At 25.6% G+C, this 25127-nt stretch overlaps 3 protein-coding genes and 1 long non-coding RNA gene across 7 annotated transcripts; 1 reads left to right on the plus strand and 3 right to left on the minus strand.

Moving 5' to 3' along the window:
* Window positions 1-9245: 9245 nt before the first annotated feature.
* Window positions 9246-10835, minus strand: LOC122860286. Its single transcript, XM_044164027.1, has 3 exons — window positions 10774-10835; window positions 10160-10662; window positions 9246-10084 (listed from the first exon to the last, which is right to left on the minus strand). Exons 2-3 carry the CDS (start codon window positions 10585-10587, stop codon window positions 9625-9627), a joined length of 888 nt encoding a protein of 295 aa, XP_044019962.1. The 5' UTR covers window positions 10588-10662; window positions 10774-10835; the 3' UTR covers window positions 9246-9624.
* Window positions 10836-11179: 344 nt separating this feature from the next.
* Window positions 11180-13422, minus strand: LOC122860287. Of its 3 annotated transcripts, none has more exons than XR_006374437.1 (4): window positions 13279-13415; window positions 12656-13186; window positions 11915-12276; window positions 11180-11563 (listed from the first exon to the last, which is right to left on the minus strand). It is a non-coding gene; the product is annotated as an uncharacterized LOC122860287 (long non-coding RNA). The 3 variants fall into 3 exon arrangements; XR_006374438.1 differs by having other exon boundaries at window positions 11915-12199; window positions 13279-13413; XR_006374436.1 differs by having other exon boundaries at window positions 11915-13186; window positions 13279-13422.
* A 932-nt stretch (window positions 13423-14354) lies between these two features.
* LOC122860288 (GATA zinc finger domain-containing protein 14-like) lies at window positions 14355-16437 on the plus strand. The gene is made up of 3 exons (XM_044164028.1): window positions 14355-14515; window positions 14587-14646; window positions 14733-16437. The coding sequence occupies exons 1-3, from the start codon at window positions 14425-14427 to the stop codon at window positions 16406-16408; spliced, it is 1827 nt and encodes a 608-aa protein (XP_044019963.1). The 5' UTR covers window positions 14355-14424; the 3' UTR covers window positions 16409-16437.
* Window positions 16438-16516: 79 nt separating this feature from the next.
* On the minus strand, window positions 16517-24925 carry LOC122860289 (ubiquitin carboxyl-terminal hydrolase 3-like). Of its 2 annotated transcripts, XM_044164030.1 has the most exons (8): window positions 24054-24925; window positions 23623-23721; window positions 20531-20678; window positions 19936-20449; window positions 19596-19850; window positions 19279-19524; window positions 18977-19173; window positions 16517-18904 (listed from the first exon to the last, which is right to left on the minus strand). In XM_044164030.1, exons 2-8 carry the CDS (start codon window positions 23711-23713, stop codon window positions 18742-18744), a joined length of 1614 nt encoding a protein of 537 aa, XP_044019965.1. In that variant the 5' UTR covers window positions 23714-23721; window positions 24054-24925; the 3' UTR covers window positions 16517-18741. The 2 variants fall into 2 exon arrangements, with proteins under 2 accessions (XP_044019965.1, XP_044019964.1); XM_044164029.1 differs by having other exon boundaries at window positions 23623-24925.
* Between the last annotated feature and the right edge of the window lie 202 nt (window positions 24926-25127).

Raw genomic sequence — 25127 nt, forward strand, 5'->3', positions numbered from 1 at the left:
AAAATATTCAATGTGAGAAAATAAAAATAAGGAAAAGAAAAGGGAGGAGATTGAGAAGAAGGAAGAATTGATCCTGATGCTTTTGGTCATGAGGTAAAAATATTCGTTTGTCTTTTTTTTTTTTTTCAGCCCAGGATAAATAAACCCATCGGATTTTTTTTTTTTTTTCGAGCCTGTCATCTTATACACACCTTTATAGATAAATAAATAATACAAGTCTTGGGTATTTTTATCTTGCCGCACAAACACAACAAAAAAAAAAAACCAAAAATGCAAGCTATATAATTCATTGAGCTTCCACTTCACTTTAAATCAGCAAGTCATTGAATTTCTATGTGTATATATTTTTTAAAAATGCTAAAAGGTGAGAAGAAAATATGTATTGATGATAAAATCATATTTGAAATTTTTTAATATATAATTAATATAAAATATTATATATTTATTTTTAAGAAAAAAAATCTATTCAATTTTTTTTTTTTTTTTTCATATCTTGATTATTGATGAATAATTAAAAATTAATTAATTTATTGATTATTTATATATAAATAAATATAATCAAACTTTTATCTTTCAAAAAAAAAATTATTTTATAATTTTTTTTCATTTGTTTAGAATTTTTACAAATTAAATAAATAGTGGTGTGTATTAAGTGTTAAAATTTATGCCACGAGAGTGTTTTTAAATGTATGTGTTGAATAAATTTTATTATGTGTGAAAAATGTATGTATATAAAATAATATAGACACAAGTAAAACTTTAGTTACATCACAACACATATGTCACATATAAATACATAAATATATAATAATACAGAAGAATAGCATTGGGGTTGTGAGTGAAATTTCTAACAAGGGAACAAGTGAGAAAGATAAAAGATAAAAAATAAAAAAAATATAGAAAGGGATGGTTGGTGACAGAAATGCGCACGATATAGTAAAGACTCGTGAAAGCTTCCGGTATGACAAATTGGCGTGAAAACGCATTTCTGGGCATACACAAGAAATGAGAGATATATTTTTGCAAAAAGGATGACAATAGGTCAAATAGAACGAAATAGAAAATGTAAACTGTACAATAATGTTCGGTAATATCACAACATTTTTTTATAAATTTAGTTATTTATTTTGATGATGGTTGACGTTTAGTTGACGTACAAGAAATGAGCTTTATGTTCGTTTTTATATATATTTTAACAACTTAAATACAATTACTCAAGGTTGCAATGGTGATGATGATGATGATTGTAATTATTGTGATAAATAAAGATAAAAAAAGGGAGTGAAAGAAATGGGGACACAGTATATATCATTCCAACCGATTTACCAAGAAGAATTGAGACGTAATGAAAGCACCGAAATTTTTAACATTTAAGACGTAAAATTTACAGACTATATATCAAATATGTGAAAAAAAAATTAATATAAATAATTTAATTAAGTAAGTTCAATTGACAAATTTATTAAAGATGAAAATATTTTCTTTTGCATTTTAAAATAGAAAATTATTATTTTGTTTTATTAAAAGTTTTCGGCCAAGTGTCCCTTTGGTGCTTTTATTTTTTCATATAAATAAATATAAATTAATTATCAAAATAATGTATTATTCGTAAAGCTGGATAGTAATTTTTTTTCACCTCTATTTAAATTTGAAAAAATAAATTCCTTAAGCAAAAGTAAATTTTTTTTTGTTCATTTTTAATGGTAAATGACGTTAAAAAAAAATTTAGAATAACAATATTATATGTATATACGAAGCCTATGTTCTCTTTGAGTTAAAATAAATTTTACGCTGGTATAAAGTGATGCTTGATGTATTGTAAATGTTATTTTATAGCATGGTGCAATCAAGCCACGATATAGTCAGCCATTAGTCGCACCCGGTAAATTAAGTGGCGCCTACTTGGTACATGACTGATACTATTAACAACATCAAACGGCCAAAAATTACATCAGTCACCCTCCATGATTTGCCTATATCTATATTTTAATATTGCTTGATTTTCTTTGTCGTCTGTGTTGTGTAAAATTATTATATTTTTTTTCCATATTATTTCATTCATACACAGTGTTAAATACTCACACGTTTGACCCAAACACTTTTAAACATAAATTGAATATTCAAAATTTATTTTATATTTATTTTTTCAAGTAATACCTATGAGGTTATAATAAAGATTCTGACTATGTTGGAGTATAATTAACATCTAGTTTTTTTTTTTTTTTTTTATTATAAAAAGTACACTTGACTGCTTTTTATACGTGATTTGATTGGATAAAAATTAGAGTATAAATGCAATAGCATAATGAATAATTAAAATTTAAGTTAAATTTTTTTTTAAATCAATAATATTTAAGTATAATCATTTTGCATTTATCATCGAGTGAGCTGATGGTTAAGTCGGCAAGAGCCCTGCCTACAGTGCTGTGGTCTCAAGTTCAAAACCCAAACCAAGTTCTGATTTCTAATCTATGTAGAACTTTTTATATCACTTGGATTGTCTAGCTCGTCTAGCTCATGAGTCATGACAAATTGTAATATAGAATTAAAAATACATTTAATTCATTATTTCTCTAATATTGGTCAATTGGATGTAGAGTGACTGTGTCTTCTGGTGTTTGGGGCAAATATCCTAGCATAGACCATGTGAACAACGCACTTGATCTGTGCCAGGAACTATTTGCCTCAAATTTCTGATACCTGTTATTTTTTTTTTTTGAAAAAAAGATAATTTAGCACACTTATTTTATCTATTTCTCTCTCATAATTATCGATGACAACTGTCGTTTTTATATAAGAAAAAAAAAATTGTCTAGGATCTAAGCTAGTTTAGAAAAGTAATTTATCACGCACCGGTCGCGTAGGGTCGCTCTCGTTAATAAAAATAATAGATTTATTTAGAAAAATTATAAATATAATTATCGAAAGAATAATATTGACCAAAAAATAGAAAATTATTTAAAATTTTGAGTAAAAAAAATGCAGTAGCTGCTATATAGACTTGTTGTATATTTAGAGGAATATATACATAGAGAAAACACAAAAGACAAAGAGAATATTAACATGGAGAACAAGAGGGTACACACAATATAAATATATACATATACATATATGTATATAAAGAGGTGGAGGAGGTGTATAGGATGAGGAGGAGTCAGGAAAAGAGCTTGCCAAATCTAATTCACCACGTCGTTTTATTTGATCATATTTTACATCGGCTTTTGACGCTGCCCTCCAAAAGCCAATGCTTTTAAAATACATTACACGTATCTCTGGAGAACAGACTACGTGTTATATATGTATATTAACAAGCAAGCTACTTTTATACAACATCACTATGGAAAAAAAAATATATAAATATATTTAATCTCGTCATATATAATCAGTAACTTAATCATTGTATCAAATTGATTTAATTTATTTTTCCATCATTTTTTTTTCTCTATTCACAACAATTATATTATCTTGCTATTTAAAATATTTATTTAAGTAATTAATTAATTAAACAAATATATAAATTTTTAATTCAAAAATACCAAAAAAAAAAAAAAAAAAATTGGCAAAAGACAAGTAGACAACAAATATATCATTTTCAAAAATTAATTATAAACAATTGTAATAAAAAAAAAAAAAAAAAATAAGATAATAGTTAAGAAAAAGAAATTTATCTTCCGTTTGTATATCGAAGAAATTTTCTAACAAGATGAACCCCATAACGTAACATCAATTTCCCCCGTTTCGAGACAAAGACCGGATACAATTAAATACTCGTGCTTGAATTGACGCATTGTTCAAAACATTGTGCATCAAAGCACATGTATTTTAGGGGTATTTTATCTCCCCACTATTTTACAAAAATCTCATCACAATATATATATATATTCATCAAAAAGATATTCTTGTTTTATTAAGTTGTGTTCGCTTGAGATACATCATCATTATCATCAGTTGACTTTGAATAATATATCCAAGGGGATTTAGTATACATATAACCTTTGTCAAATATATTTATTGAACCAACAACTAGCACATCAAATCATCATATTGTTACAACACACGCGAGACAAATTTATATATATACATAATCTATATCTCCCTTGATAATTATTGACACAATGCACAACGAATTGTCATACGTCTCATATCACTACTCAAGTCAAAACATTCAAATCAAAATATATTCATTAACAATAAAATTCATTATTTAATTTTTTTTTATTGTTCAAACACGTGACCAATCAATTATTATTTTTTTTTATTTATATTTACAATTTAGACTTATTATATACTCAATTTTCCACTTTGGATTTGTATCTATATTTTTTTTTTTTTTCTTTTTTATTTTTTACCTGAAATTGTTCCCACGTTATAAAAATATTTTTTTTTTTTTACAATATATATTTTAATTGATTATTTAACATTGATAAATTATGTAAATTATATTTTTTTATTTCTGTATAATGTAATTTTATTGTTGTAAATTTTTTGTTATGAAAATATTATTTGAATTTTGCTTTTTTTATTTTTTTTGTTGAGTATGAAATTGATTATTATTATTTTGCTTTTTTTAATGTTATTTTTGTGAAAGACTTATGGGATATAAACGTATATGTATTCCCTTGAGAATATATATATTGCAAAGCATGGCTTCTTGCATTCGTGTAATCAAATATTTCTGTCTCACTCGAGGATCATCCGTAAATCTTCTGAAGCGCAATTCATAAGGATATTACGTGATGATATATGTATATTGTATATAAAATGTGGCTTTAATGTATGTACATGGTGTTGTTCATTGTAAATATAATGTAAAACATATTTAAACTTTTAATTTTTGGGATTTTGTATGAGTATACAGACTGACGAGATAATTTATTAAATTAAACTAAAATAATGAAATTATTATACTAGTAAAAAGTTGAAAAAAATACAAATTTGTTTTAGTTTTTTTTTTAATATTTAACATACTAAATTTTTTGAAAATTAATATCTAAATAGATGGTGAATTTAAAATTTAAAATTCAATTATTTTTTCTATTTAGTTTTTAGATTATTTTTGTAAATGTGTTGAGAGTCTTGTGATGAAAATTATTAACAAGTTTAATTATTGATAAAACAAGTGGCATGTATATATAGAAAATTAAAAAAAAATAGCATTATAAATATACTTTTGTTGTTGAGCAGTGGATGTATACAAAGTACAAGATTTAACGAGTAAAAAGGAAGCCCTGTATAGATAATATGAACACCCAATGCACTTTTATCTTGAGTGAGAAATATTAGGTTGTATGGATTTTTTTTTTTTTTTGATGAATAGAACAGATTACAGCAGAAAAAAAAAAAAAAAAAGTAAAGATTAACTCAATATCCTGTATTTTTTTTTTGTTCATTTATTTGGGACTGAGATTTTTTTTTTATTAAGATATTACTCATCTCTTATTGATAAGCTGATTTTATATATTAAAAATTTTCAAATTTGCAAATAAAACCAAAGAAAATTAATTAATTTTTAAAAAAATAATAAAATAAATAAATTCATATTAAAAATAAATTCAAGTTACATTTTAAATATTTCGTTTATAAAAAATATAAACAAAATAATTATCAAAATAATTTAAAACTTTTACATTTAATTTCTAATTTCAATTTATATTTAAATATAATTCAATTATTTTTTAAATAACAATTCTAATATATTTATTTAATATAATTCCTATCAATTAATAAATATATTTTTAAAACCCAAATTAACACTAGCAATACAAAAAGATAAATAACACTTGTTTTTTTTTTTTTTTTCAAATATCCCAACATTGGTATACACCTATGTAATTAAAAAAAAATAAAATAAAAAGGTGATAAGTCTAATGACACATTGATTGCGTCAGTAACTTTCATCATGATGTTTTAAAAGATATAAATAAATTTTTTTTTATTTTAAATATTTGTGTGTGAGTGTTGGTCTCTCAATTGAGATATAATTTATATACAATGAGTATATAACAGTAGGCTATAACCCCTATATATGTATATAAAAAGAAATGAGTCCCAATGACTTGCATTATTTTGTCAGAACGCATTAGCCATATTTGCATTTAATTGCCGGTTGTTTGTTTGACGTTCGCGACGTTTTGAATTTTCGTCTTTGTTCAATACCGCTTTTACTATATCGTATCAACATTTCCGTTTGTTTCTTTACCATTTGCAACACTCAATTTATTTTATTTTTTTTATATATTTATTATTATTATTATTTTATTTATTTATTTATTTACATCACACATTTATGTTGGTATATATAAACTTCTTAAAGTTTAAAAAGTCACGCCATGTGTCGATGACTTACAGCCTTTATAAAAAATTGTATATATAAAAATATAATAGTCATTCTTTGATTCTCATCTTGAGTGTATATGTATACGGGTTTGAGGAATAAAATAATAATCAGTGATCAAAATTTTAGTAATTACTAGGTGCTCAACAAATTGTAATAATACACATTTGTTTTTATATTACAACTTTTTGTTTTTTTTTTTATTCAACATTGTGATAATTAGTATACTTAAAATTCCATTTATAATTAAGTTGATGAATAAATAAAAAAATTAAAATATATTTTATTTTAAATATAAATAGTTAGTATATAAATATTTTTAGCAAGTTAATTTTATTGTGAAAAAAAACTACTTGTCAATTTTCCAGAGTGAAATCAACTGGTACCAGTTTCAATTATTTCTCCAGTCAATTAGTAATTTTATCAATTAACCTAAGACAATTTAAATTGCCACATTTAAACCCAAGTGTTAAAAATTAAATAGTCAATGTTTTATAAAAAAATAAAACAAGCAAAAACATATTCAACCAAGTTTTAAAAAATAAAATCAAATTTAAACACTGGCTGTCCATTCTACCATTCAATAAAAAAAAAAAAAAGAAATTAAATTACTACAATTTTTCGATCGTAAAGTTACAAAAGAACAAAACAATAATAATAAAAATAAAATAATACAAGTTTTATATGGTTTTCTAATGTTGAAATAAACTCGCCGCGAGTTAAATCCCCAGGGTGTGTTGGTAGATCGGTCATGGAGACGTCTCTATTCACCAACAAATGTACACATATATAAATGTTATAAAAGCCATATATAAATAAATTTATGTGTAAGATGAGTGTGTATATATATACATGAGTGACTGGATAGAATCCTAACTGAATCTCATCCAAAACAGAGTTATCTTTTGCAGCCACATACCGTTTTCTTTGCTCCACCCAATACATAAGAGACGTGTCTTGAACCCTCTTTTTCCACCCTTATCTATATACTTGTTCTTTTATATTATATACCTTTATCAACAAGCAACATCATCGCCATTGCCACATCACACCATCAACCCTCAACTATATATACTCTTCACCTTTTATATATATATCAAACTTTGATAAAGCTTCATCTTCCTTTTCTTATTTCTCTTCAGGTCTCTCTTTTCATGGTTCATGGTTGTCGTCGTCGTCATCGTCGTCGTTTTTCTTGCTTGAGGCTAACAATCTTTCTCTACTTTCTTTTGACTCTTTCTTTATCTATCTCTCAAGCAAAGTTTGTTACACAACTTGCCTAGTAAGATAAACTTGGTAAAATTTTACTGTCTTCTATCGCAAATATATATATAAGCTTCATCTTCTTCTTCATCTTCTTCTTGTAATTATTATTATTATTCGTGTGGATCTTTGTATAAGATCGCGAATTGTTTAAATAATCTCGAAGATTTGTGTCATCTCTTTCTATTGCTGTGATAAAATAACCATAGTGATCTTGATGATTGAATATAAGAATAGAAAATGAGACAGTAGTAAATTTATTTGAAAGACGCATTGGTATTGCTCCTTTGTCATGTGGGAATTACGGATCAAACCACAATGTACTTTGCAGTTTAGTTGGCAAGTATATTTGCAGACATTAGCTAAATAATGTTTTATCAACTTCATGAATAGGCTTATGGACCTATTGGTAGATTTCAAATATAAAAAAATTTTAAAAGTTTATGTAGTGACATCTTTTTATTTATTTTATCAAGCTATATGTATACACTGTTGATAATGAAAATTTCTGTTTTATAATGGTAATTAGAAAAATATAAAAGAGGAACATTTTTTTTTTTAATTTATGAATAAGTAAATTAAATTAAATTAAATATGATTGTATTTTTTAAAACTGTAATAATAATAAGTGTGCAACATGTTGATGATTTTATGAATGATTTAAGTCATTGTAAAATGTTGTAAACATGCTACACATCCACCAGCAGTGGTAACTCCATTAACTGCCATTCGGGCCATGAATCTTGCTGCCCAGGAACCAGCAGTTATGCCAATTGATCCGAATCCCACTAATGCAAGTACACCTTTTGCAAGCAATTTCAAGGTCAATATAATCTAAAACAATAGGTATACAATTTAATTTAAATTTTTTTATTGTTTTGATAGAAATATATATAGATTTAGAAGCTTATTTACTTACACCTTGTCCAAGAAAACCTAAAACTGCAACGATAACTGAAAAGACTGCACCCATGATTGCTATCTGCAATTTAATTATTATTTTAATTTACTCAATTATATTTACTAATTTAAATGTAAAGGAATTTAAATGGTAAAATTGTTTTAAAAATTATTAAACTAATTACCACAATTAATTGATTTGCACAAAAATAAAATATCACAATCAAACAAAATATTTTCAGACGTATTTTCGTGTTTGTTCAACAAAAGACTGTGGAGAAAATTAGTGAAACGCTGGTATTTATATTGTCTTCCCACTAAGAGTTTCGTCTTGAAACAAAAACTAGTAGAAATAAAAAATAATTATCAGCGTTTCTTTTATTTTTATTATTTTAAAATGTGATATATATATTTACATATTGAATTACTTTTTATCACACTCACAGCAAAAAATAATAAATAAAAAACTTTTTTAAGAAAATACATACTTTCAATTATTTAGTATAAAAATAATTTTATTAATTCAGTTACCTATTTTTTTTTTAATTTATTTAATTAATTTTAATAAATTATTATTAATAAAACAACAATCAAATTGAAAATTATAATTAAAATTATAATTAAAATTAAAATTAAAAATCTCATCTAAATTTTGTTATAAAAATATTTAGTTATAATTTGATATGTTAATTTAAAATACAATGTTTCTTATTTTAATTATAACAATATAAAAATTAAATAGATTTAATTTTATTAAAAAACATTTGTAATTTATCATCAAATTTTATTTTAATTATCTCACGAGATACAAATATTATATCAAAAATATTGAATATGAAATATATATTATTTTTGTTTTGTAATTTTAAACGATGCTAAATAATTAACATCAAAATAGACTAAATTAATTGAAAATTTTGTATAATAAAATAATAGCTAATATTTGTTTTAGACTTTGTATTTTTGACTAATTTAAATACTCAATTATAAAGACCCCAACCGTAAGAATATATCTGTATTGTGATGTAACAAGCAACAACACAACCAATACCAAAATATATTGAGACTTTAACTGTTGACAATTTAGTCTCGTCATAAGAACCATTTTCAATATTTTTAGTAGGATACTAATCGTGCCTATCAACAGATCTATCAGTATTCGAGTCATTAGTATTTTCAAGAGTGTACCAATTAACTCCAACAACTGATCTATCAGTATCCAAGTCATCAACACTTGTTGATGCATCGAGTACATCACCTGATGGCTCAGCAGAATTACCACCAAAGACATAAGTAGTAGCAGCACCAGCACAACCCCATGCAGCTGCAGCTGTATTTGAAATAGCTCCAACAGCTCCAATACTTTGGCAAGTTGCAACAACTCCACCAGCTGATGTGGCACCTCCTCCAAGAATAGACATCATACTTGCTGCTGTTGAACCTGCTGCTATTCCACCAGAAGTAAAACCTATTGCTGTTACAGCAACTGGTGCTGCAACAACAGCAACTGCTCCAACAACTAGTCCACCAACAACTGTTTTAAATGAGGTTTTTTGTCTAACTTGACCAAGTATATCCCAGAACGATCTGCGAATTTATTTATTTAAAGAAAAATATTTATGACTTGATGAGATAATATATAATATAGTAAGAACACCATACCTTCTTGACTCGGGTGTTTCATTAGGACTTGTATCATCATTGGCAGTTGACCAATTGACAGTCATTGCAGATCTATCAGTAACCAAATCATCAGTACTTGTTGATGCATCAGCACGTCTTGGCTGATCATTGGCAGTTGAACTATTGACAGTCATTGCAGATCTATCAATAGCCAAATCATCAGTACTTGTTGATGCATCAGCATATCTTGGCTGATTATTGGGAGCAGCTTGAGCATCAATTATTGGAGCTCCAACTATAGCACCTGTTTCAGGAATAATACTACCAATCTCTGGTTCATCAACTGAACCCCGTGCAGCTGTAGCTCTATTTGCAATAGCTCCAATAGCTCCAACTATACTTGGTAATGCAGTAACAACTCCTGCAGCTATTGCGGTACCTCTACTGGCACCAAGAACAGAAATCATGCTTGCTGCTGTTGAACCTGCTGTTATTCCACCAGAAGTATATCCTATTGCTGCTACAAAGAAAAATATTTATAACTGTAAAATAAAAAACACCATTATTTTTCTAGAATTGTATAAAATTTTTTGATATTATTAGAGTAATATAAATAATTTAAAAAAATAAGTCTTTATCTGCTTTAATCTTACCAGGTTTATTAATATTTTTTTCAATTACTTTCAGTCTTACTTTCAGTAGTTTTTTTTTATATAAAAATAGCCAACAATATAACAACAATAACAATAGAAAATTTACCAGCTGATTAAAGTAAACAAGAGTGAAATAAAGTTTTCAGAGAATAACACCGAACACGTGATGTCCCTGTTAGACATTGACCTCAACAATGGCGATTTATTTGCGGGAATATTTAACTCATGATTTATCAATGCACTTCTTTAAAATAATTTTTAAAAAATTAATTTTAATTGATATAAATATATCAATATATCTGAAAATAATAATTATTAAAATGTTCATGTAAGTTATTTTGTTATATAATAATTTTTACTTGAGACTTGGAGTACAATAAATAATATAAAAACCAAAAGAATAAAATTATTTAATTATTGTTTTTTATTTCATTTTTATTATTATATCAATTTAAAAAAAGAAAAGTTTACATTTTCAATAATATGAATGTTTGAATAGTTAATTTCAAAGATTTGTAAAAAAAAAGTTTATTAATGTAAATAATAATAAATTGGAATGAGTTGTGCCATGTATATTGATGTAAGATAATATAAGTTGGTGTTTAAAATGGTTTTTTAGCACCATGAGACTGCAACTGAGAGACTATGCCTCCTTTAGGCACTTCTCCCTTGACAGCACCTTCACGCATTATGCCAGCAGCCTGAGAGTCAGCTTTGATCCCTTGAGTTCCGAATCCAAGGCCACCACCTTTGCCACCTTGTTGAGTGTTTTGTTGACCTTTAGACATTTCTGTAAAAATTATAAATTGCATACATTAAAAACCATTCACAATATGTAACATTAAAATTGTAAAAAAAATATTAAAAATTATAAATTAACAAATATTAATTTGACATTAAATAATCTTTTTTTTCACACACAAATTATAAAAGTTAAAGAAACTTATTAAACATAAAAAACAATTAACAGTATTTCTACCATTTAAATTAAATGCTTAGTTTTTAAATTTAATATTTAATAAAATTTATAAAAAAATATAAAATTCTAATTAAAAAAAAACCAAGATATTTTAAATTATTTTCTATTATATTTGTTTAAAAAATTTACAACAGAATTTAATTTATAAATTAAATAACTTACTAATTTTTTTTTTTTAAGATGTTGATTTATCGACTTTGACGTTGATTTTGATTGTGTCCTTTGAGAGCCAGAGGAGTAGTTTATATAGGTCTAGGCATCACCCCACTCAGGGTCTCCAATCAAACTGGGAATCCCAGTTTTAACTTTTAACTTGTGAATGACTAAGAATTTACTGGAAACCAAGACCAACCACTCCAACAGTTCAATTTACAAGAATTTTTCAGATTGGTTTATCAAAATAAAATTCGCATAATAATCGTATCATTTAATTGGAGTCATATTACCCTGAAAATAATTTGATTGTTGGTGGTCCTGACTGTGTTCAACAAGGAACCGCCGCAGCAGCAGTATTAATCGTAACTCTATATCAAAGCATATAATTGTGTTTATTATTTTTATTCAAGGAAACATTTGTCATGGTGTTTTTATTACTTGGCTGTACTTATGTTTCTTTTTCTTTTTTTTCTCGAGATTATTTAATCATTCAATAAACGTTAACACAATTATTTATCAAAATAATCATATAAAAAACATACAAGTACATCCGGAGTTTTAATTTCAGCTACTTCTTGATAATTATAACATGATAAATAAAATTTTTTCAAATGATAACACTGCAGATTGATTATTGATGGAATTGATTGAAAAAGCAGGTCATATTAAATTAATGATTGATAAATATTTATTTTTTTAAAAGAGTATTTAAGTTTAGTAAGAAAATACAACATTTTTGTTATTCACCTAGATGAAGTTATTAAAGAGTAAACTGACTTTGTCAATGAAGCAGCACCACTTGCAAGATTACCAACTTGATTAACTCCACTCTTTGCTAACTCATATACTTGAGGTGCATGTGTAGAGTAAGCATACTTTGTCAGAGAAACTGCACCACCAGCTCCACTCTTTGCCAAATCATATGCTTTTGATGCTTTAGGTTTGCAATCTTCAACCGATGGCACTGATGCTGCAAGAGGTACCATCATTAAACCAATTACAACAGCTGTTTTTTTGGCAATTGCCCCGACTGCACCAATACTTTGACAACTTGCAACTACTCCTCCAGAAGCAGTTGTTCCACCAGTTGCCATTGCTGACATTACACCAGCTGCTTTTGATCCTGCGAGGATACCTGCTGATTTGAAACCAACAGCTTTGACTATCATTGGAACTCCAAAAAAGGCTATTGTCCCACATACACCAGCACGGATCGCCCAATCTGTGTAGCTGGTCCTGGTCTCACTCATGATTTTAATTTATGTACTTTTTTGTTTCCTGATGAAAATATATGTCAAGTAAATTGTAGCTATTTTGTATTTTATCGAATATTGCCAGTTTTTAATTAGATGGTAAATTATTTTACTTACTTGGAATTAATTGAATTTGGATAAATTATATAATATTGATATGATTATCAAAACAAAATGTCAGTGTTGAACATCTGTCATATATTAGTGTCTTGTTGATGTTTTTTTTTGGTATTTTTATAACCTACCACTGCAGCGCTGAATTCAATTCATGGCTGATCAACACACTTTTATAAAATAAACATATATTTAATACTACTTAAATTTTAAAACTACAAAATTGATGATGCATGATAAGACTGCAAATTAATTCATGGAATTGATTAAACACAAAAAAACAAGTCATATTAAAATAATGATAAATTAATATTTATTTTCTTAAAAGAGTATTTAAATTTAGTAAAGAAATACAACATCGAGATCAAGTGATGGTCTTCTGAGCAGTACCACTTGTAAGATAAAAAGCTTGATTAACTCTACTCTCCTAATTCATATGCTTGTGATACTTATGACTCAGTATCCTCTCTAGATGTTATTGGTGATGAAAATGGCCAATTCCAAGACCAATCATCATAGCTTATGTTTTAGAAATTGCTCCAACTGCACCAATACTTTGGCAAGTTGCAACAAGTCCTCCAGAAGCAGTAACTACACCAGTTGCTATCGTTGACATCAATGATGCTGCTGTTGATCCAGCAGCTATACCTGCCGCTTTAAAACCAATTGCTGAAACTACGGCTGGTACTCCAAAAAAGGCTATTGCCCCAAATACACCAGCGCTGATCACCCAATCTGTGTATCTAGTCTCGCTTATGTTGGTAAATTGTGTATTTGTTTTCCTGATTAAAATATATCTTCCAATTATTTTCTATTTCATCCAATCTTGCCAGCTTTTAATTTATACTAAATTAAATTAAATGGTAAATTATTTTAAATTATTTTACTTAGTTGGAAATAATTATCAAATCAAAAAGAAAAAAAAGCACCAAAGATATCACCACGAATGTCTGCCTTGAAAAAATATTATTTCCAGAATAATAATCAAGCGAAAAAAAAAAAAAGGAAATAATAAAACAAATGCCAAGATGGATTTAAAAAAAAAAAATAATAAAATTGTTTTTTCACTTAGGTTATTTAATATAATAAAATCTTATAATAAAAAATATTATATAAATATAAATTAATATAAATATCAATTGTATAATAATGATGCATGAAAAATATTATGAAAATAAATTTAAAAAAAATGAAATTAAATTACAAACACCAAGTCCTTTATCATCTGATTCTGATAATGGTAAAAGTTTAATTTATTTTTCAATGAAAAAAAAAAAATGTTTATTATATATTTATTATTTAATATTCTAGACATCAGTAAAAGTCTTATCAATGAAATCAATGAAGCTTGTCAACCAGTAAAAAATTCTGGTAAATATAAATAAAATATTCTACACGTACTTCAACTTGACAAAATAAAAAAAACTTCTCAAAACTAAAATAAGTGATTCTTTCAGAAAACTTCACAACAAAAAGTTTAACTTCAAGTTTAAATTGTGAAAAAATAACAGAAAATGGATCTTCAGTTTTTTTGAAAGCATTGAAAAACCGACTCAATAATTTACCTGGACGTTTACCAGAAACTTTAAAAAATGAAAATAGAAGTTTAACTGAAGATTGTTACTTTGATCTTAAACTTTATGAAAATCGTATTGATGAAAAAGATGAAGTAGAAGTTGACTCTAAAATTACAACTTTAGAAAAAAATTTAAATAATGTAACTAATAATTTAAATGATGCAAGAGCTCGTAGACGTGCAAAATTAGCATTATCAAAAATGCAATCAAGTGATGACGAAGGTCTTGAACAATCTCCAATATCAACTGATCCACCAACATCAAGAATTCCCAACTATCAATCTGTAAGAAAAAAAAAAATTAATCATCAAAGTTCAGAGAGTGAATCTGATAATTTCTACAATAAATTTAATGATAATAAAATTAAAAAAAATACAATAATATTAAAACCAATAAAGTCATCAATAAAAGAGAGGAAAAAATTAAAAAATAATAATTCATCATGGATCAATCAACAAGATACATTTGATGATAACAATAAAATACATACTGTTTTTATTCCAAAATTAGATCTTCAATCAGAGGAATATTTATCAACATCACCAGATTATTTAAATAACAACACATCAGCTGATAATCGTGATAAAGAAATTGACGATCTTGTCGAGGCATTGTCTCAAGTTACACTTAGGCGATCACATCAAATTAGATGGACACAAAAAACCAATAACATTCATACACAATCAGCTCCAGTATCATCACGTCAAAGCAGAAACCTGGATGATCCCTCCAAGACATTCAGAGTATCCCATGCAAATCCAAGACACATTGAAACACCTGACAAACATAATAAAAAAAATTCAACTGTAATTCATTTGGAACTATTAAGATCAAAAAAATCAATGATTAATTTAGCTGATATGTTACACAACAATACAATCAATAATATAAATAATATAAATAATATTAATAACAACAAAATATATATAAATACCTCAACTCAATTGAGCTCTTCATCACTAACAAAATTAAATAATAAAAAATACAAAAATCCTGATGATAATAGTAATAGCAATACAAAAAAAAAACGTAAAAAATTTAATAATTTTTCACGAATATTTACAAGAAAATTTAGTAATAAAAAAATGATATGTGAAAATAAAATAATTACACCAATTTATGAAAATAGAAATTATCCATACAGTTCATCAGATGATAGTGATAAAAATTTTGAATATCATAAAAAGTATGATAATTATTATGGACATGTTGATGATGATGATGATGCAAATGCAAATTATTTGATTAATAAAAAATTCAACATGAATAATCAATGGGTTAAAAATATAAATAATAATGAAAAAAAATATTATAATAAATCACCGTATGATGTATTTTTTGTTAAAAATTATCATCAAGATAATTTTGTAAATATTAAAAATGAAGATAATTCAAGTTTTATTGAAGATTCATATGATGAAAGTGAATTTAGTTTATCAAGCAAAAATAGTGAAAAAAAAAATATCAATAGTAAAAGAAATTTACATAATAATAATTTAAATAATGGATGTTTTTGTTTTCGTTTTTTTAAACTATTTTTTGTTAATGAAAATTAATTTTTTTTTTAATAAATAATAATAATAACTAGTCAAATATTTAATTTGCCATGAAGGTATTTTTTTTCTTTATTTGTTCGGCGTTTTTTTTTTACATGGCGATTGATGAACTAATGTTTTTTTTTTTTGTTTATTTAATTTTTCAATTAACAATGGTTTATGTAATTTTTATTTATTTTTTTCTCAATATCTAAGAAGTCGTTCATGCTAAATTCAAGTGATAATCCATTCGAAAGTGTTTATTTTTTTTTGTATTTATTTTTATCATAGGTGACGATTAATTACGACTTTATTTTTTCTTTTAATCGTTATTTTCTTTAAAATTTAAATTCAATAAACTGTTTTTTTTTTATTTTTTAATTCGCCTAACGCGCAAACTTACATTTATTGTTTATCGTTATTGTTTAATTGTTATAAAAAAAATAAGTCTTTAAATAATCACATAACAGTCATCGAGCATATTTATTATTGTTTCATTTATTTTATTTATTGAATTTTTCGTCGGATAAATAATTTGCGCGAAATCCCAAAATAATTTTTCACTGGGATGACTACTTTTTTTTTTTTTTTTTTGCTCGTTAATATTATTTAAATAAAAAAATAATAATCATTATAATTAATAATAAATAATAAATAATTTATTAATTTGGATTAGTTTTTTGCGCAAATACCGACATGGAGGGATGGCAGTTATTTTTCAAGTAAATTTTGTAGTAAAAAAAATGAAGTTAATAATTTTCCAATTTGCTTGTCTTTAATGCTCATGATTCTTGGAAATATTTGAGTTTAATATCTTTATTTAAACTTTATAAAAGTTTAATAGTTTATAATTATACAGAAAAAAAAAATAAATAGTTAATTTTCTTTTTAACCGCGACACCGCGAAAATAAAAACTGCAATTAAGCGAAAATGCAATATTCTGTTTAATTTCTTTTAGTAATAATTTATCTTGTCGAATAAAATCGATTCAATTTTTCCTATTCTTGTTTTGTTATTATTATAACTATTATTAACTTTTTTTTCTTTTTTTTTTCTTTTATTATTTTCATTCGCACGCGTATTATAAATACACACCCATATCATCTATACACATACATTATTAATATTACTACAATAAAGATTTATACAGTTTTCATAATTATTGTTTTTTTTTTTAATTCTTTTTTTTTTTACGACCACACGTTAAACACACCCTTAATAATGCCTTCGTTTTTTATTTATATCACAATGAACTACCGTTGTATTTTTTAATATTTCAAAATTTTTTTAAAATTCTTTTTAACGATATTATTTCATTTAATATATTTTTATTTTTAATTTAAATTATTGTTTTTACTTTTTAAACGTAAAAACGATTGGCAACTCTTTTTTTTTTAATTTTTCTTTCACCTATTTGTCCCGCAGCTAGAAAAATATATAATTTATTTGATTATCTATTAAATGAAAGTTAAATTTTATTTTCAAATAATCAAGATTAAAAAAAAAATAAAAAAAAAAAACAAAAAACATTGAGACGAGGAGAGACACACACACTGTCAATTGATAATACACGATAATTAATTTTTTTGATAAGAAAAATATGGCTAAAGCGTCTAGGGGTGTCGCGGTGCCATTAAAAAAAATATATATCAAATCAATTTGAAGTATATTGATAGTTAATAAATATAAAATTTTAAACATATGTCCTTCTAAATAAAATTAAAAAAAAAAAAGACTAAAAACATGATTGACAAAGTCATAGTTCAATAAAATAATTAATTTTTCTTCAAATTAATATCAGTATTTCTTAATAAAAAAATTTAAAAACAAAATAAATCTAATTATTGATTGAAAAAACAAAAACCATTATTATGCTCGTTTATAACGATAATATTATTTTTTTAATTAAAGTTTTTCCGCGAGCAGGACGGAGTTGTAAAAAGGGTGTGATTAGATGTCAAAAAATAAAACCGAAAAAAAAAATAATACCACGCAAATATTTGATATTAAAACGTGGCAAAGTGATTGAAAAAAAAAAAAAAAATTAAAATGATTGATCGACGGAACGAGGCATTCTAATTATTACAAGATTGGGTGGGTTATAATAAATTTGGGATAATTATTAAATCTAAGAATGCATCGTTATGATCAAAGAAATATTTCGAAACACATCGATCATCATCATAATTATTAATATTTTTTTTTTCATCAATTATTTCATTAAAGATCAACTATCTTTATAATATAGATATTCTTAATCAATTTTTTTATCATTATCAATATTTTCAACAATGTCCTCCTCGTCATCATCATCATTATCATTTGTTGTTGATAATTTATTATTTTTACAACGTCACAATGGTGGTGGAATTGAAAATTCACGTCGTACATAAAATAATATGTATGGTTTACATTTAGCAACAAGTTCAGTGCTAACTGGTCGTACACTACTGTCATTAAAATGAAACCATTGTCCATCATGAACAGCAAATGCAGTGTAATGTCCAGTACCAGCTCTAAATATCAAAATAAAAAAAATAAATTAATATTTCACATAAAAGAAATACTTGAAATAATTAAATATTTACCCAGATCCATGATGAACAATAACAGCAGCAAGATCATACAAATGACTGTTATTTTGTGGTCCAATTTTAACACCAGCTGAACCCCTTACTGTGTATACAGACATATCAAGTGATTCCATTGGAAAATCAACCTGTGTATCTACCTTGGAACGATATGAATTGCACCATCTAAATCTTTTAATGTGAAGACACAAAACCTGTAATATAAAAATCATATTGTGACGTCATACTGGACGTCACGCGTCTCATATTTTTTTTTTTTTTTTTAAAAAATAATAAAATTTATGAGACCAACTACTAACATTAGGTAGCCTGTGAATCCAGAATCTTTTTGTTGATCGTTGTTTACCAGTACAGCTATCACAAAAATACAGCTCACTATCAGCAAGTTCTTCGACCTTGAAAAATCTTGATAAACTACATGTAAGACTACATATTTCTTCTTGTTCCTTTGATCTTGTTCTTTGTAATTTTTCCGGTATATCCAGTGATAAATCTTGAAATGGCTCATGTGTTTTTGAGTCCGTTCGACAATTCATACAATGAACCTGATAAATAATTAAATTTATTAATTAAATTAATCAATGAATTATATAATTATTTAATTAATAATACATACAACACTAAGTAGTGTACCACCAAATACAGCTGTAACAATACTTTGTTTACCACGAAGACCAAGTGGTTCATGACCAAGCCTTGGTATTAATTGTAATAATTCAGTGTGTAATCTATCAAGCATATAGGTAAGAAATTCATGAGCATCTTGTTGTTGATAACCACGAAAACGTGGTACAACTTTCCATATAACAAGAAATAAACATTCTGGTGATATTGCTTGACCATTACCACCTAAACTGAGATTAAGTAAAACCTATAAATAATAATTTCAATAATTAGAATTAAATATTTGCTGTAGATAATGCAAAATATAAATAAAATAATGGTTGCTAAATTACTTTTCTTAATTCTTCAGCAAGTAATGCATCACTAAGTTCTTTGGCTCTTCCTGGAGCAACAATTCTACCTCTATGTGTTGGTGTTTCATTAAATGCAATACCTTCTAAACTTGGCATTTGTGTTAAATATTCACAAAAATGACTAATATTATTAAATGATTGTAGGACAACATTCATAAAACATGTATTACCAAGATTTCTTAAACCAACAACTTTTTTTTCTTTGGTTATTTTTGATGTACGTCTTTTTGTTGCTGATCTATTATCACCACTAGTACCATCTAATGAATGTAATCTTTTACGTGTACGTGGTCTTAAATTTCTAACAACAACTTCTGTTTTCCATATTTCATCTGGATCATTATCAACATTAACATTATCAAGATCTTGTGATGTTGATGAACTCCAACTTTCATCATTTTCTTTTTGTTCACATTTACGAAATTTTGTTTGACGTATTTTTTCAATTTGACCACTTGATGTATCATTAACAACATAATCATCACATGAATAACTAAAAATTTAATTTTCATTTATTTTAACAAAGTTATAAATGATTTATATTTTAGCAAATTAAAAACATCAATAAACTCACCAAAATACAGCGAGATTTTCACAATCAATGCATACACAGTGATGAGGATTTTCTTTATGATGCTCGAGGGCATGACCATCAACATAACGCCCACAGTGTACGGTACCGCAGTGCAGACACAACCAAGTACTTTTTTCCGTGCCACACACTATTTTGTAATCCATCATCAAGAACAAAAAAAAATTAATTAATTAAATAAACAATACACATAATTAATTAACTATCACGTTGATATTTGTAACAATAATTATTATTAAAATAGAAAAACAATGAAGGAAAAAAAACAATTGTAAAAATAAACAATCTAGAACATATTGATAAATAATTAACAAGACAACATTAACAGATGGGATTTAAATAAAAGCATAAACTTCCAAGTATTGAAAGAATAAATAATCAATGAAATAAATAAATGAAAAAAAGGGGTTACAGCATGTGTGTTGTTGTAAACTTAAAGGGAACCATCCAGTCCTTTGTAAATGTGTGTATATCTGCAGATGGTTTATTCAATAAGGGATGAGATTAATCATGCTGCGGCAATATCCCCCCATATTGATAGATAATTTCATTAAAATATAATTAAAAGATGAAGAATAATTTTACTGGGTGTTGGCTGAATATATTTTTTCCCTGACAACGAGTATATGAACTCTTATTTTATCATCAGAAAAGTTGATGATGCCACATCTTCAAGAGGATAGACTCATTTGAATTTTATTTTCATTTATTTTACATTAAACTGTAATACTCATATTTACAGCTGTAATAAAAAAATCAAATTTCCGTTATAATTATATCTATTTTTTTTTTCATATTAAAAAAAAAAATAGTAAAATTATTATCATTTTTTTTAATAGTTAAAAATTCATTAAAAAATAATTATTTTTTTTTTGGAGTATTTATAGAGTGTTGATTAAAATAAAAATTGATAAAATTATTTTTACATTAGTCATTGATTGATGAGTCACTGTGACGTATTATTTTTGAGATAAATTAAAAAAAAAGTTTTAAAAATAATTTTTGTTAATTATTTAGAGTTATAAAATAAATATTTTTTTTTTCTTTACTGTTTGTATTATTTAAAATTGTATGAATCATTAAATAATCCAAAGAATTAATAATTAATTCAGAGAATTAATTAATAATTCAATAAAAAAAAAAATCAATGAGTTAAATAAATAAATGAAAAACAATTATTGTTTTTTGTGGCCACTTGTTTGAATTAATATTTGAGTTTAATGATTTTTTTTTTAAATCTGCAAAATTAATAAATGAAAAAAATATTATCTCCACGTCATTACTCGATGTAAAGGCGGACGATCAATAATTCCCTGTGTACTGAGTTGGCACTCGCACCCTCGTGCGTAAAAGCCTACTATGCTCTGGTGTATGGCAAAGTTCCCGAGGGCATAAGTATAGTCTCGAGGTCGGACACAAAGAAAGAAAGAAAGAAAGAAAGGTACTGCAAAAAAAAAAAAAAAATGATAAATAAATTTATAAAAAAAAACTGCAATGGGAGTTGGGAAGTTTTTCGAGGGGAGATTCGGAAAACGTGAAAGCGAAATGTATACATATTTAAACAATAAAAAGAAGAGGGGAATTTGCAGAGGGCAATTCTTATGCAAAGTTCATGAATTGTCTTTTTTTTTTATTTTTATTATTATTATTATCATGGGAATAATGTGATGAATAATCCAGTATTTATCTAAAAAAAATTACGAGGCTATGAAAATGTAAAAATATAATTTTTCTAGAAGTTTTTAGTATTTTTTTTTTTTTTTTATTATTAACAATGTCATTTGTTAATTAATATTTTAATGATAATTAATTTGATAAATTAAGCTTACTATTATTTATTTTAAATATAGAAATTATTTTTGAGAAAAAAAAAACAGTTGTAGGATGATGATTTGTAGTCGAAATAATATTCGAAATAAAAAAACATTTCGAAATCTGTTTAAACAACTTCTTATCATTGACGAATTATCAAATCTATTTTCGAATACAACGTAGACATAAAACAAGTAAAAAATGTATATTTTTTTATTTAAAATTAAATTTACACTGACAAAATCAATCCGGAATCTAAGAAAATTATTTTATATATATTTTTTATTATCAATAAAATCAAGTTGTGGTCAATGGGATTTTTATAAATTTTTTATTATTCAATATATGGCGTGACGAGTTTTATTGATGCCTTGAAATTAAATTCCACGTATTGACAATAAAAGAAATTGGTATAAATTAAAAATAAATTTAAAAAAAAAAACGAGGGTTTTTTTTTATCGCCGAATATTCTCGGCCAGCTGATTAGTGCCAGTCTAGTATTGATTTTTCAATGAAAAGTACAGTCTCTCTCGCGCCCGCGCAAAATATTATTTCAATATATTAAAAAGATAAACTAGCATTATATATTTGCCTCCACCCAGGTCAACATTATCCTAAAAAAAAATCATCAAAATCTCACAGATATTAAAATACAAAAAGAAAAAAAAACAAAACCCCGTTAGACACGATACACATGGCAACCCTTGAAAATAACACGTGCACTTGAATTAAATAAAAATAACACAATAAAAATTCTAAATGATCTAATCAATTTAAATATCTCCAAATTGATAAAATATGAAAAAGAAAAAAAAAGAAGATTATAAATTTTTAATTCCAGGTAAAATGATAAATAAAAAGTGATATTGCCTTGAGGGTAAATAAACCATCCGTGAAGAGACAAGTTACAAGTTTTGCTGAGTCTCCACGTTGGTTTGTTGGAAATATAAGAGGTGCACCGAGACTTTATTCATCCAAGGCCAAAAGAGGAACGGCCTGGAGTCTTAACGGAGCGTAAGAAGAAAGAGTATAAAAAATATATATAAAAACAAAATAATAATATATTTTTTTCTGTAAATATAATGATGGTGATGATGGTGATGATGATGATGATGATAATGTGGCCTCAGTTTATATACTCAATTCCACATTAAACAAATCAACAATAACAATTAAAAATAGCTCATTTTTTTTAAATAAAAATATCTACATTAATTATTAATTGAATTAAATTTTATAAATAAATTTTTTTAATGCTGTACCTGCGCATACGAATGGTAATTCCTTGGTGTAATTTGGCTCGACATCATCGTTTCCAAGACGGACGCTTTGTGCTAGATGTGGACACTCCATTTTTAAAACTTGTTAAAAAAAAAAATATATCTGTTAATTATATATTTTTTTTATATATTGTTTTTATATTTTAACAGTAATATGATAATTATTTAAATAATCATCATATTGTTTATATTTTTTTTACAATTAACTGTACACTGTAATTTTTTTTTTTTTGATGTTTTCTAGTTACACTCTGGCTAAATCTAGTTTGAACACTTTAAAAAAAAAAATAATAAATAAATTTGCACAATATTTGATGGATAATTAACTTGATAATAGATATTAATTAATTTTGCATTATTATTGTGGTTTTAATGATTAAATTAATTGTAATTTTGTTGAAATTTTAACCAACATCTTCAGAGATTGACGAGCACATTGGGATACCCTGTAATATCTGTCACATATCATGAGTACCACACATTACCACCAACTTGGTGTACAAGCAAACTCGTTTTTTTTTCTTCTTTTTTTTTATTATTTATTTTATTTCTTATTAGTTAAAAGTGAGAGAGAAAGAGATAACGTAACAATGATCTCAGTGCGCAGCATCGACCAACCAACAACCAACTTGAACCAACTCAATTCGTATTTCGTATGGCAATTTTACAACACACACATGACGTATTTACACATCTTACACATAGTCACATACACATGATAAATTACATTTATATCATAATAATATATTTAAAAAATTAAAAAATATGGAGAGATGTTTTTATTACCTCTCAGACTGAACGATTATACGCAAGAGGTAAAAAAATAAAATAAAAAACGAATAAGAATTTATTAGAACTTGATACTCTTATGTAAATTTATTTATTTTATTAATTTGTTTATGTAATTAATTGTTGATTTATTAAAATTATTATTTCTAATTGTTATTTATTTAATGAGTAAACGACAAGATAGACGTGACACTTGAACACACGGAATGAAGTAACGATGAAACTAAAAATTATTGGAAAGGTTTTACTCTTTTTTTTTTTATTTATTCTCTCTTTTTAGTTTATTGTTTCTTACTTGCTCTTACTGTGTGGTTTTTATTTGTCGGGTTTGACTGGGTAAAACTGGCTTAAGAGAATATAAGAGTTAGGTCATGGTGGTTGTTGTTGGATCAACTGCGCAAGTCTTGATGATTGAGTAATTTTCTATCTCTATGCTCGTTCCTAGATCAAGTCATATTACAGCTTTTAATTAAGTTTTAATTTTTATGTATTCATATTTTATAAAAAAGTATAATTATATTTAATGAATATCAACAAATTGATATTTAATAAAAAAAATTTAGTGTCGTTACTATGTTTATGAAAAATGTCATGATATTTTTTAATATTACTTGATATGGCTTTAATACTTTGATCGAGCAACAAAGCATTACAATAATTGATAGTAATTATTATAATAAAATGGTTATAATAAACAC

This window comes from Aphidius gifuensis, linkage group LG1 (assembly GCF_014905175.1).
Source record: "Aphidius gifuensis isolate YNYX2018 linkage group LG1, ASM1490517v1, whole genome shotgun sequence".
Lineage (NCBI taxonomy): Eukaryota > Metazoa > Arthropoda > Insecta > Hymenoptera > Braconidae > Aphidius > Aphidius gifuensis.

What these genes read in the sequence shown, in the direction of transcription:
- LOC122860286 (XM_044164027.1), bottom strand. Translation starts at nt 10,587, where the DNA reads ATGATTTCTGTTCTTGGTGCCAGTAGAGGTACCGCAATAGCTGCAGGA. An exon ending in GAAACACCCGAGTCAAGAAG is followed by an intron (nt 10,085 to 10,159) that starts GTATGGTGTTCT and finishes ATAAATTCGCAG; the next exon opens with ATCGTTCTGGGATATACTTG.
- LOC122860288 (XM_044164028.1), top strand. Translation starts at nt 14,425, where the DNA reads ATGATGCATGAAAAATATTATGAAAATAAATTTAAAAAAAATGAAATT. An exon ending in ATCATCTGATTCTGATAATG is followed by an intron (nt 14,516 to 14,586) that starts GTAAAAGTTTAA and finishes TTAATATTCTAG; the next exon opens with ACATCAGTAAAAGTCTTATC. An exon ending in TCAACCAGTAAAAAATTCTG is followed by an intron (nt 14,647 to 14,732) that starts GTAAATATAAAT and finishes TGATTCTTTCAG; the next exon opens with AAAACTTCACAACAAAAAGT.
- LOC122860289 (XM_044164030.1), bottom strand. Translation starts at nt 23,713, where the DNA reads ATGGAGTGTCCACATCTAGCACAAAGCGTCCGTCTTGGAAACGATGAT. An exon ending in ATTACCATTCGTATGCGCAG is followed by an intron (nt 20,679 to 23,622) that starts GTACAGCATTAA and finishes ATTACAAAATAG; the next exon opens with TGTGTGGCACGGAAAAAAGT. An exon ending in GTGGTACACTACTTAGTGTT is followed by an intron (nt 19,525 to 19,595) that starts GTATGTATTATT and finishes ATTATTTATCAG; the next exon opens with GTTCATTGTATGAATTGTCG.